At 35.3% G+C, this 13106-nt stretch overlaps 1 protein-coding gene across 3 annotated transcripts in view; it reads right to left on the bottom strand.

Annotated features, from left to right (window-relative positions):
• The window catches only part of DGKH (diacylglycerol kinase eta), a 152315-nt gene that overhangs the window by 44580 nt on the left and 94629 nt on the right, over positions 1-13106 (bottom strand). For all 3 annotated transcript variants that reach the window (XM_069467208.1, XM_069467209.1, XM_069467210.1), the window contains 5 exons: positions 10290-10392; positions 8525-8684; positions 6741-6849; positions 6469-6608; positions 2526-2610 (listed from right to left, as the gene is read on the bottom strand). In XM_069467208.1, coding sequence (XP_069323309.1) covers positions 2526-2610; positions 6469-6608; positions 6741-6849; positions 8525-8684; positions 10290-10392 — 597 coding nt within the window. The remainder of the gene's footprint in view (positions 1-2525; positions 2611-6468; positions 6609-6740; positions 6850-8524; positions 8685-10289; positions 10393-13106) is intronic.

Below are 13106 nucleotides of genomic sequence, written 5' to 3'. Positions count from 1 at the left end.
AGCCTTCCATCAAATGTTTGCATCAAATGATACTGCACGTCACACCGCTCAAAATTTTCTACTATAAATGGTCTACACTATGCAAGCTGGCCTCCTATGCTCTTCTGCCTGACTCAGATGTCTTTTCGCTGCTTTTTACCAATTAGCATCAGTTTATTCACACTTAATTGAAGATTCAATTAACATCCCTCCCTACAGAAAGCCTTCCTGACTAGCCTCTTCCCAGAGGGATCTCATTGCTAATTTACATTCAATTCCACCAGCAGGCAGTCAGGTCCGTATGTTACTCTTTTAAATTTCTATCTTCCATCCTTCAAAGGCAGACCACAATATGGGAAAGCAATTTTACATCAAGGAAAGGAGGGGAGGGCAGGAACTCCAAAGTTACACACAATATTGTACTGACCCGCAAATCCACTCTATTGATCTCTTTGTTTGAACACTAAAAACTGCATCTTTACAAGTTAAGACCACAAAAATGAAAATACATCTAAAAACGCAAAAAAGAAAAACATTTTTCAGATATTTTTCTCTGCAGCATAGAAAATATTTTAAATGATCATTAATGCCATTAATTAATGAATTAATTGTCAGTTAATTAACTAATTGATGCCATTTGATTAAAGCCATGTGAAATTTATACTTAAAAACCCAAGTTTTTGTCCATTAAAAATATTCAAAGACAAAAATACAACCTTTTTCAAAGGAAAATAAAATAACCGCTGTGGAAAGGATAAAATTATTGATATCTCTTATTAACCTACTATGTAGTCACTTAGCAGGGTCAGGAAAGTAAGTAATAATGAGTTAACATTCTGTATTGTGTACCAGATACTATGATTAAGCACTTTGTATATATGTACCCCTTTAATTGTCCTGTTTTACGGTCAAGGAACCTGAAGTTTAGCTGAGTTGAGTGATTTGCCTGAGACCCACAGCTACATACACTCAAGCTAGGAAGGAAGGTTTAGCTTACTTTTATTGCAGTTTTCAAGGTGAAAAAGTCACACATAGTAAAGCGCATTCATGGTGTCAGCCAGAAGGTGTTCAGACCCAAGTCAGGGCCATTCCGAACATCATTTAATCTGTAATCTTAAAGTATGCTATCCGTTTACTATAAAAATAAGTTTAAAAAAATAAAGTTTCATTCGAAACCCTTTTGCACTAAAACAATTAAATTTCCTTCATATCCTTACAATTGGACCTCATATTTAGTGACTATATGTAAGTGATAAAAGTAAATTATCTATCTTTATTTAATATGCTAGGAAAAAGATATTTTAGAGGTATGTAGAACAAAGGAATTTCCCTTTTTGTCTTTTTGGAAAGAAAATTAATGACACTTACAAAAATGCAATTAAGAAAAAAGACAGGTTTCTATAAAAACATGTATTATGTTTATAGTCAGAATAATATTACAACTAAAAATGCTGCTTGGAATAAAGTAGCAAATATATTAATCTTTAATAGAGATTATCTCTGGGTGATATTACCATAAGTGACTTATTTTCTTTTTCATATAATTTTGTATTTTCAAAATTTTTTAGAAGCAGTTTTTGCTACTTTTATGTCAGAAAAAGTTTTAAAAATGCAATTATCTTCTCTAAGGAACAGACCCGTATTTCTGGTTATCATCCCTTGCCTTAGTTTTGACAAGATCATAATTTTCTTAATGACAAAACAAAGATTTCAACTGTAAAATAAACAGATACATTTCCCTAAAGGCAAAAATAAGCTTTCACGATCAAATGGTCTTAATGAGTCAGAAAATAATCCTTTGAAAGTCAAGTTCTGTTTTAAATCTCCGCTGCTTTGAGGTTTAATCAGAATGCTGAATCTTTAAAAAACGTCTAAAAACTTTAGTCCTCTGTGGTTTGCGGCAGGGATAGAATGAAGTGGGCTCTTTCTTCCTTTGTTTTATGTGGGTCAACAGGCTTAACCCGGAGACCTGTCCTACTGCCCCCTCCAAAGAGCAGGCAAAGCAGTAAGAGGCGAGTTGTATAATATTCTGGCCAGAGTATTGGTGTGCTTGGAGATTGTTTAAGGGAGCTAGGCTAATACCTAACAATCACATGGGTGTTCCTGGCCAATGCTGAAGCTGAGTACAAACTATCAGGGAACTGTTACCAGCTGGCCTTCCTGGAGCTCTGCTGATAAAAAGGAAACAGGCAGGTAGAATATTCAGGGAGAACTACATGCCCAGTGCTTTACACACATTTGTTATTTCATTTAATCTTCACAATTTTGTGGCCTCATTTTAGAGAGAAGTAACAGAGGCTCAAGAAGGCCAGTGACTGGGCCAAGTTCACGTTGTCAGTGTGGGTGGTCACGGAAGGACTCTAACCTAGACCTTCAGGATTCTTCACTCCGAAGGAGAGGACAAGTAGCTAATGGGACCATACTCCAAAAAATAAAAATAAAATTAAATAAACATGTTATCATTTCTCATGAGTTTTTTCATTTTTTTTTTTTCAAGATAGCTACTCCCATTCCAAATGACAAATAGAAAAAGGGTTAAGTCTTACATAAAATTCTTCTGATGCTTCTGGAGGTCCCGGAAGTAGAGAAGCCTTTGGTGGCAATTTGAGTTCATACGTCATTATACTCCACCTGAAGGGAGAAAAATCTTCACTCTAAAATTCCTTTAAAACTCAATAAACTGTTCCCATCTCATATACAAATATATACTTATGTTCATGAACTATGGTTCATTGTATCTCAAAACAGCAAAAATAGTGAAGAGATGGAATTTTGGTCATTTCATAAAATGTTGAATTTATAATTTATGATTTCTACATCTTACCATTTTTCTTATTAGTGGCTTCCAAATGTTTTAAGGCCATGGCCCACAGTAAAAAATGTACGTATTTAATAACACTTCCCCTTCTCCATTAGGTGCAATGTATTCTGACTTTTCTATTCTACTTTTCAAATAATGCTCATTATTTACTTACTAGATTACAAATTATAATACCAATGACTCACAATCCAAAGTTCTAAAACAATATCCTAGATTAAATAAATGCATACTACCTACAAAAAGAAAATTAGTGAAATGTTCCTTCTTAAATTAAGAAAGAATGAATATAAGGATGAGATTAATGGGGAAATATTAATAATATATAAAATGAAGCAAATGTATTTCAATTAGCTATAAGTACTAATTTCAAAGCAAATACTGAATCACTTGGTGTTAGAGGAAAGCAATCAACTCAGAGTAAGCCCAGTCTTCTATCTAAAATAATAATTTCCAGATTTGGGAACAAAAAGTGGGCAAGAACATTATCATAGACTAATATTATAAAAAGATGTGAAATAAAGATTTTATACAGAAATGAAGCATAATAAAAGCAGTACTGTCACACATGAATTTTAAGAAAAGCATAACACAGCTGAAACCAGTAATAGAACCTACAAGAAAATTCCAAGATCAATATTTAAACAGAGCCTAGTGTATCATTAACACTAATGAGAATAAATCTTTGCATAAAAATCAACATTCCCAGAAAACTCCCCAACAGACATATATGTTAGGATATGTAAACTGAATAGCGCTACTATTCAACTCCTGACATGAAAATACTATAAAGAAATTTATATTTGAGCACCAAAAGCCATACATCCATCCATCCATTCATTCATCCATGCAACAGATACACAATATTGAGCATCCCAAAGTGACAGACACGGTCTGGAAACACAATGGCGAATAAGGCTTCCCTAATGAAGCTTATATTCTAGTGCAGAAAACAGGTATAATACAAGTAAACACAACAATTAAACTTTATAAATATCCAAACAGGGAAAATTGATTGGAGACATAAAAGTCAACCTCCTTATAGCTGGAGATACTTCTCAGGTCAAAAGACAGCTGAAGAAATGAGAATGTCAAATGTCTAAGTTCCTTGCACCTTCCAGGTTATACCTCCCCCCTCAAAAAGAAATGGTTGGAGCAGATGAAACAGGAGAAAGTGGCAGCAAGAGGTGAAAGAGTGAGGAAGAGATGAATATTGGTACGAGCTAAGCAGAGTTACAGGCCAGAAGCAAAGGACCCATCTGGCACTTCCATGCATTAAAGGGGAGAGAGTGTAATGTTAAGGAAAGACCTCAGGATTCTGGTTTATGGTGCCAATTTGATCACTTATTAGCTATGTAACTTAGACAATGTAAAAACCTCCTTAGCCTTTTTACTAGAAAAATGGAGAGGACAATATTAGCTATCTCTGGGAGTACAGCGATGATTAAATGAGACGATATATAAAGTAAAGCAACTAGTAGATGTGCCAGGCAGGCAAAATTATTAGTTGCTTTTACTCCCATTGTCTCTACAAACTTCAATTTTCATCTTTATGAAAGAGTCATAACAATGCTATTCTGAGCCACCCAGTGTTGCTTTGAGAATCAAATAAATCAATATAGGAAAACCTTATATAATTTGGAATATTAAACAATGATTTTTTTCACCTGCTCTTTACAAACAGCAAATCAATAAGGAAAACACAAGAACAAAATATGCTTATGTTTCTAATAATGGTTCTAGGTTTTTGAATCCCCTTTGAATTTTTTTTTCTTGTGTTTTTTGCAAGCCTGTAGGTATCAAGGATTATTTCACCGAGGAGTTGCTATTTCTTGGTTAAACACTGGAGAAGTGATTTTCTGTAACACATCAGGGAAAAGCACATACCCAGGGTGGAGGAAATGCCTAACAGCTTTTCGTAGGATGAAGTGAGAGTGATCTTTAAATGTGCAATAAAGAGAGCATTTAAAATACTTTGTGTCTGGTAAACACAGAATTTGACAGTTGTCTGGGAAGTCACCTCCAGGCTCTTTTACACATACTTGTGATTTTATTTATTTATTTCCAGTTTTTTCCCCCAGCTTTAGTAAGGCATAGTTGACAAATAAAAATTGTATATATTTAAGGTATACAAACTTGATGTTTTGATATACATATACATGGTGAAATAATCACCACCATAATGCTAATTAACATATCCATCACTTCACATAGTTACCTTTTCCTTTTCTAACCTCCAAGCTCTTCTAAAGACTAAATCCAGCACCACATTAGATTATAAACCTTTATGCACACAAACTACTGGAGTGTCCCTTTCACGCACGCATTTTGGATAAACACAAACGCTCTACTGCCTAGCTCTTTTTTAAAATACTCTGTCCACAAAAGAATCAACTGTTGTTACCTTATGACAGGCAAGGTTATAATTAATTAGGTTATAGTTCCTCATCTTAGAGTAATTACATTTTAGATTGGTGGCTCCCTGATGAGATTTTGTTATTTTCGGGAAGAGTTCCACAGATGACTAATTCTATCAAAGTCGTTTTGATTCATGTAAGCTCAAGTTTATAATGATATTTTGACATTTGTCTTCTGCTTATGGCAGAGGGTGGAGAGTTACAGCTAACTGAGTCTTGTTGTTCCCTCTTCCCAAATTCTAAACACCTCCTGCATAATGCTCAGGGTACACACATTGTGAGTTCTTTTCTATGCATGGACATTCAGAGAGAAAGTAGTTAAGAGATGTGATCAGAAATAGCATAAACCCAGTGGTAGTTACTTCATTTGAAGCTGTCTTCCTAATACTTCCCTGTCCTTAGGAAAGGATTTTCTTTTTTTTTTAATATTTAGTTCTTTGTTGGGTCAATTCATTCTTTTTTTTTTTTGAGACAGGGTCTCACTGTTGCCTGGGCTGGAATGCAGTGGTGTGATCATATAGCTCACTGCAACGTCAAACTCCTGGGCTTAAGGGATCTTCCTGGCTCAGCCTCCCGAATAGCTGGGACTACAGGCGCACGCCACTAGGCCTGGCTAGTTTTTTTATTTTTTGTAGCGAGGGGGTCTCTCTATGTTACTGAAGCTGGTCTCGAACTCCTGGGCTCAAGTGATCCTTCTTCCTTGGCCTCCCAAAGTACTGGGATTATAGGCATCAGCTACTGCACCTGGCTTATTCTTAATATGCATGATTTAAAAAAGATATTCTAATAAATATAACAGTTTTTTGTTTTTGTTTTTACCGAGAGACACAGCTTTCGGCATGAAAAAGCTGTGTTCCCAAATCTAAAGACTTTTTTAGCTTTTCTGAAACTGCAAAGTAATGGGAGCCTACTTATTATGCATATCAAAAGTCCCCCCCAAAATTTAATTATTTTAGCTTTCTGACCTGCATAGTAAATAAAAGTAAATAGTCTCAACATACTCTTCTATCACTAAAATAATGGGTTCATCGGACAAGTTTTTTTTTACAATTCATTCATTCACTCAAAAAACACCTTCCTGGAGCATCTTCTCTGTGCCAGGGCCTGTTCTCCATTCATCTCAGGGATGAAACAGTGGACAAGACCAGGAAATCTCTGCCTTTGTGGGACTTCTAGTCAGCAAAATTTAAATTTCTAAAAAATTATTTCAGTATGCCACTTTCAATCTACCATTAGCAAAGAAGGCATTCTTACCTGTCCAGCATTTTCGTACTGGCCCGTTCCAGCTTCTCGAGTATCTGAGGGAGCTGGGTGTCATCATCATATGAGCCTCCCCAGCCAAGAACTCGAGCAAGGTCATTTCCTGTACCCAAAGGCAGTACTCCCAGCTGACACTAAAAGACGGCACAACAGGGAGACGTTCAGACAAGTTGAGAAATGGGGGCCATTGCATTTCTGCACCCTCCCCTGGTAAATATGTTAGCACACATTCATGTTAACTAGCCATAAAAAGAATTAGCACTTGCCTGTTTGTTCAAGTTGAGCTTATCGATTTCTGACAAAACCCAACCTACACTTCCATCTCCTCCACACACAAGAATCCGGAAATTGTCAAACTTCTGAAATAATCTTAAACTGAAAGTAAAAAGCATTTCATTTTAGTATAAAGAAATAAAAATCATTTTCCTCAATTCTCTGCTATTCTGTATTTATTGGTCTTCATGCTCAGATTAAATATAAGAACTCCTCCTACATATTAATTATACTGTAAAAATTACTTTAGGTGAAATTTTAACTCAAGAAAAACTTCTGAATCATAAGCAGTAAAGGGAATTATCAGTAGAAAAGAAGATAAAATTAGGAGAAAAGAGGAGCGAGAAGTAAGAAAACAAAAAGGTAGCAGAGACTGGGAAAGGTAAAATCATACGAGATGGTGAAAGTAGTGGTTTTTCCCTTTCCATTACAAGGATAAGTTATTCCCTTAAGAACAGGGTACCAGGGTACTGGTGCACAGTGGCACTTGTGCAGTTCCTAAACAGACCAGTGTATTAAATACCACTCTTAGAACCCTCAACTCACTTTTCCTCCTCCTCTTCTATTCTCAGGCCAATCCTTTACTTCTATCTTCCTTCATCTCAACTTTTGACATATTCCATCTCCTACAAGTACCTTTGTACACCCCAAGAATTGTGAAATATCTGAAAAATGTATTAAAGGATCAATCTCAAGAAGTTTCACAAAGAGATCCTTGGAGTCTTAGCGGATGAATGGGAAAAATAAATATCAAGACTATACGATCATGGAACTAGAAAGGATTATAAAGCAGAGGTGTTGGAAAAGTAGACAAAACCACCCCAGAATGGCAGAGACAAAGAAGGAGAGGAGAGAGGATGGAGGAGGAAACTCTAGGCCCCCAGGAGAGGACAGGAAGGATGTGTATGGAGAAACAGAAGAAGGTGGGTGTCGATGAAAGGCCAGAGACTTGGCAAGAAAAAGGCACTAGACACAATAAGGCATATCCCGAAGGGCCAAAAGTGAAAAAAGGCACAAAGACAGAGGAAAATGTCATATAAAACATGAAAGGCCTTTTGAGGCACTGGTATCTAAAATCCCCATTTCTACTTCTGGGTTCATGCTTTAAGGTAATAGTGGAACCCAAGAGAAAAGCTGAGTTGGCCTAAGTAAATCATATAGGGACTGAAGACACAATAGCGCCTCTTAAGAAAAACATATACATACAATAAAAATGTATTAAAAGTTCCTCAAGGTATATTTCCCTCAATGAAAATATTTAGTTCATTTTTTTTTTCAGATTTTAAGTAACGACATTCCAAAAAATTAAAAAGAACAGTCAATAAATGTATTTCTTTGTTATTTTATATGAACTGAGTCTAAGGAACTGTCCTTGAGATTCATGATAGTACCTGTACTTTGGTAAAATAAATGATTATTTATATTACATATAAATCAATATTAGCCTTCCAGGCAAATCATTTTCTAACAGTATTTTTGTATTCTATATTTAGGCAAGTTGATCTTTCTTGCAGCTAAACAAACAGTATTGTTTGATACAAGATATACTCTAAAACATTTTCTAAACAAATTTTGGAATTTGTCAGTTTCCATATAAATTTTGGAATTTATATAAAGCAGTTGTAGAACTATCAAAAAGGTGTTAAAATTTATCATTAGAGCTTTAAAAAGGGAGGGAGTCTAGAGGAATCTACGATGCTCATGAGCTGAAAAGCCAGACACATTTCATGCATACTGTGACATTTCATTCAAATACAATTTATCAGTAATCAATTACCCTAAATGAGGACCTCCATTCATTAAATCAAACACCTGAGCCGGATTTAGCAACTGTTTAAAACGACGCAGGAACTTTACTCCCTGATTATCTCCACTCTTAGAATTGACAAAAACCAATAGAGGACTAACACAGAATGAAAACGTGGCTCTACAGAAACCTGTTAAAAAAAACACAATACACGATCAATACATACAGCTTTCTCTTTTGAATTAGTAACATTCAGAGAAAAGAAGATTCATTAAAAGAACGTTGTTTATTACTGAAACATTAAGTTACAATGTAGCTTCCAAAATGGAGATAGGTTAATTATTTACATACTAAGAATATAGAACTTATCTTTTTAAAAATATGCTGCATAATGAAAACCATACCAAAGATGATATCAATAAAAGCATTAATCACAGATAATTTGAGATATACCAATCACCTTAGCTAGACTTAATTATAAGAAAAACTAGTCACAGTCCATAAATTCACATTTGTCAAAGAATTCATATGTTCTTATTCAGTATTTTAAAATATTTTAACTCCTCCTTGCTGAGGCCTGAGAAAACATTTTTAAGTTTATAGTAAACAAAAGAACCTTGATCTATTAGTGCAGGGGGGAAAGACCTGTTAATAGCACAGGTTAAAAAAAAAATCACATATTTTGAGGTTTATATCCTTATATCTAAGATATCTATTGGCATAAATTATATAAAAAGTTTGAAAAACATAAAGAATGATATCAACGCAGGACATTAAAAATAGCACAGTTCTCCCTTGGTATCCATGGAGAATTGGCTCCAAGACTCTCATGGATACCAAAATCCACGGTTGCTCAAGTCTCTTATATAAAATGGCATATTAAATGGTAAAAGCCTTTTGTAATAATGGCTTGCTTAGTTGTAACATGGCTTGCTTAAAAGGAAGTTATTAGTACGCTATCCCAAAATCAGTGTTGTAAAGGGGTTCCTCACCACTTATAATTAAGTTGTAAAATTCTGGAAAAAGTATATTATAGGAATATAAAGTCCTATAATGAAATTATAGGAAAATAGATTTTAATAACAGCCATGCTAATGGGAAGTTTCAATTATGGAGGGGAAAAATGCTTATAAAAATTAACCTTTTCAGATTGCATTTCCATACAGAATAATGATCTTATTTTATTTACTAAAACATTAAATCTAAAAGACTTATACACAGTAATCTCGCCAACATGTTAATAGCTATGTTACAACTTTCATTTAAATACAGTCTTTCAAAATTCTTTTAAATGTACTGTTCAGCAATTTATTTATTTATTTTTTTTTTTTTTTTGAGACAGAGTCTCACTCTATTGCCCAGGCTAGAGTGAGTGCCGTGGCGTCAGCCTAGCTCACAGCAACCTCAAACTCCTGAGCTCAAGCGATCCTCTTGTCTCAGCCTCCCGAGTAGCTGGGACTACAGGCATGCGCCACCATGCCCGGCTAATTTTTTCTATATATATTTTTAGCTGTCCTTATAATTTCTTTGTATTTTTAGTAGAGATGGGGTCTCGCTCTTGCTCAGGCTGGTCTCGAACTCCTGAGCTCAAACGATCCGCCCACCTCGGCCTCCCAGAGTGCTAGGATTACAGGCGTGAGCCACCGCGCCCGGCCTGTTCAGCAATTTAAATGGAATTATTTTATAAAAACTGACCAGAGTAACCAATTACAGTTATATTTATTCTAGGAAAATAAATGTACGTATCAACATTAAATATACCAGAAATATACATACTTACACTACTGCTACATACCATCGGAATCGGTGCTGTTTAGTGCAATTGGAGGTATGATAGACACTTTACATTGGCCAAGCGGACATATAGGATGGTATAAATCTTTGCAGGCAGTGTGTACCTAATAACAAACAAATAAAGCTTCAAGAATCATAAAAACAAATTTGATAATCTAAGGTCAACTGCATCACAAAATGTTCAGTAATTCATAAACTGCTTTAATGACACAATATTCATGCTGCTAAGGAACAGATTAAACATTTCAGTCATGGGAATTTGATTTGGGTTTATGCAGTCTACCTTTGTGATTGTCTCAGGAAAGAATATATGGTCAATGAATACCTGGTGAAAGCAAGGAGAGGGAGTATAGACGGGGGGAAGAGAGAAGAAAAGAGAAAGGGAAGGAAAAAGAGAAAAAGGGAAGAAGGGAAGAAGACAGGGAAAGAGAGAAAGCTGGGAAGCTAACCAGTATATCAATATCACTGTCCAAAAAAATTAATTGGTGACATCTACCTTATAAAATTCTTATAGAATTTAATAAAAACAAATAAAATCTGTAATGTGCCTGCTCTATCTGCAGTAATCCTATAACTTTCTATTCACATTTCTTTTATGACCTTTTCTTATTATTACAGTTACAAGGATGCCTATTTTCTCAGCTAGACTGTTGCTCTGCGAGGGAAAGGCAAATAACAGCCATGCCAGGTACTCAGTAAATGTCCTGAAGATTTCAGGGTCACTAAAGATACTTTTCAGAACAAAAGTGGGGCTAACTTAGTGGGTAGGACCCAGGCAATTTAGAATACTTTGTGTACTTAGCTAGAGAGCCTTTTATATGTTTTAACCAGTACAAGCAGACACTTCATCAAGCACTTATTTAATATGGCTTTATTTTGTTAGTCCTTTCAGAAAACTGGCACACTAATTAAACCTTTATTTTTCAAAACTTTTAAGAGAATAACTGAAATTCAATAGTGATCCTTATTCTGCTAATGACCTGTTTTTGGACAGTTTCCTATTACGAGTAACAATAATTAACAACCCAAATGCATTTTAGCATGCAAATTAGCATGCACAGATAGTTTTAAAAGGAATTAAAAAATGTATGAGAATCATGGTACAAAACAAAGATATTTAAAATAATGCAAAATGAGTAAAGCAAAAGATAAAATTGTATCTTCACTATTTTTACAGAAAAGATAAAACTATGTCAAGAGACTGGACAACAGCTAGAAAAATTAAAATTATGAGTTGACTCATTAGGGATGTGGAACTATGGGCTTTTGGGCTTGGTTTTTGGTTTTCTTTTTTTTAACTGGATGACTATGTTTAAGGCACTAGATATCCTGCTGTTAGAAATGCATATTTTAAAGGCAAAATAATAATACATAAACAGACGATAGTGTACAGAAAGTGCAAGACTAAGCAAGGTATTACAGGGTGATGGATGGTGACTCAGAAACCAGCAAGTCTAACTTAAATAGGGAGAAGCAGGAAGGATGTCACAACGAAGATGAGTTTTGAGTTTGCCAGGAAAAAAAGAGGAAAAAGACATTCCAGAATTGTCCCCCTTTTACCACTTGTAATACCACCGCTATTCTATTTGTGAATTTTTTTTAAAATTGGGGGTGAGTAGAATGAGCAAGTAAAAAAACCTAATTAATTCCTACTGTTAAGTTAGGAGAGTTCAAACTACTAAATAAAAGTTGATTATATACGTATATTTATACACATATATATATGGCAAGGAAAGGCAACTTATACAAAACCTTTCTAAAATAATTCATCACATACATGGTATGTTTTCTTTCTAATAGGTTGTAAATGAACAGCTGAAGCTCTAGAAGTAGAAAAAAAGACGTGAGTAAATGTATAGACTGATAAAGATAGCAGGAAATGCGGTCAGTGGTTGTCCCCCCAAAAAGAAATCTTAGGTGGGATGATGATTTAAAATCTCATTTATGGGTAGCACTCCTTTAAAACAAAAAATGGTATAAGAGGGTTTTAGGGGGTAGGGTGGAACTAAGATTCCAAAGAGAGACATCTATTACAGTCTATATAGTAAATTGCACAAGAGAAATAAAAAGTAACACACCTATGGCTAATAAAAGAGGCAATTGATGAAGGATAACAAAAACATGAAGACGGAATCACATTTGATTTAAAATTTAAAAAGGAACACAGATTAACTATCAGGCTGAACTGAAAAGTTGTAGGACTTACTTTCTTTTGTGGCCTATGGAGACAATCTCATTGATTAGGAAATCAACACATCACCCTCACATCCCTTACGTTTGCTGATCTGTATCATACTTACCACAAGCAGTGGTTTTTCTACCTTTCTAAATTTAGGGCTGACTTCCAAATTTGGGCCAGCAACTTTAAGACTACAAGACTCTAAAGAACACCAAACAGATCAGCCCCAGTGCAAGGCGATCACTGTCATTGAAGGACAACATCATCCAGTGCTGAGATGAGCACTTACAGCTAGAGCTTCCTCACCCTGTGGCTTTCAACCCCACGCCACTCTCTGTGTGGCCTCCTTCCTGCTCTGACTGCCCCCACGCAGCCCAGAGGCACTGTCCTCGCCACGTCCAGCATGAGACCATTCCTTGCTGCTGGCTCCACATTACAATGTACGTGCTTTTCACCTCTTTCTTGCACATGCAAAGAAGTGTTTAAATATTTACTTATTTAATATAAATGTATTTAATTTAAATTACATTAGTACATGGACTATAAAACTCAGTGTTCTGTCTGTCAGAGGACACATACGGGTTTGTAGCAAAATTACACTTTGCATGTCAACCAAAATTTGGTGACACACCAGGGAAG

Source organism: Eulemur rufifrons, chromosome 4 (genome assembly GCF_041146395.1).
Source record: "Eulemur rufifrons isolate Redbay chromosome 4, OSU_ERuf_1, whole genome shotgun sequence".
NCBI lineage: Eukaryota > Metazoa > Chordata > Mammalia > Primates > Lemuridae > Eulemur > Eulemur rufifrons.
This window is presented reverse-complemented; position numbering and strand designations above follow the sequence as displayed.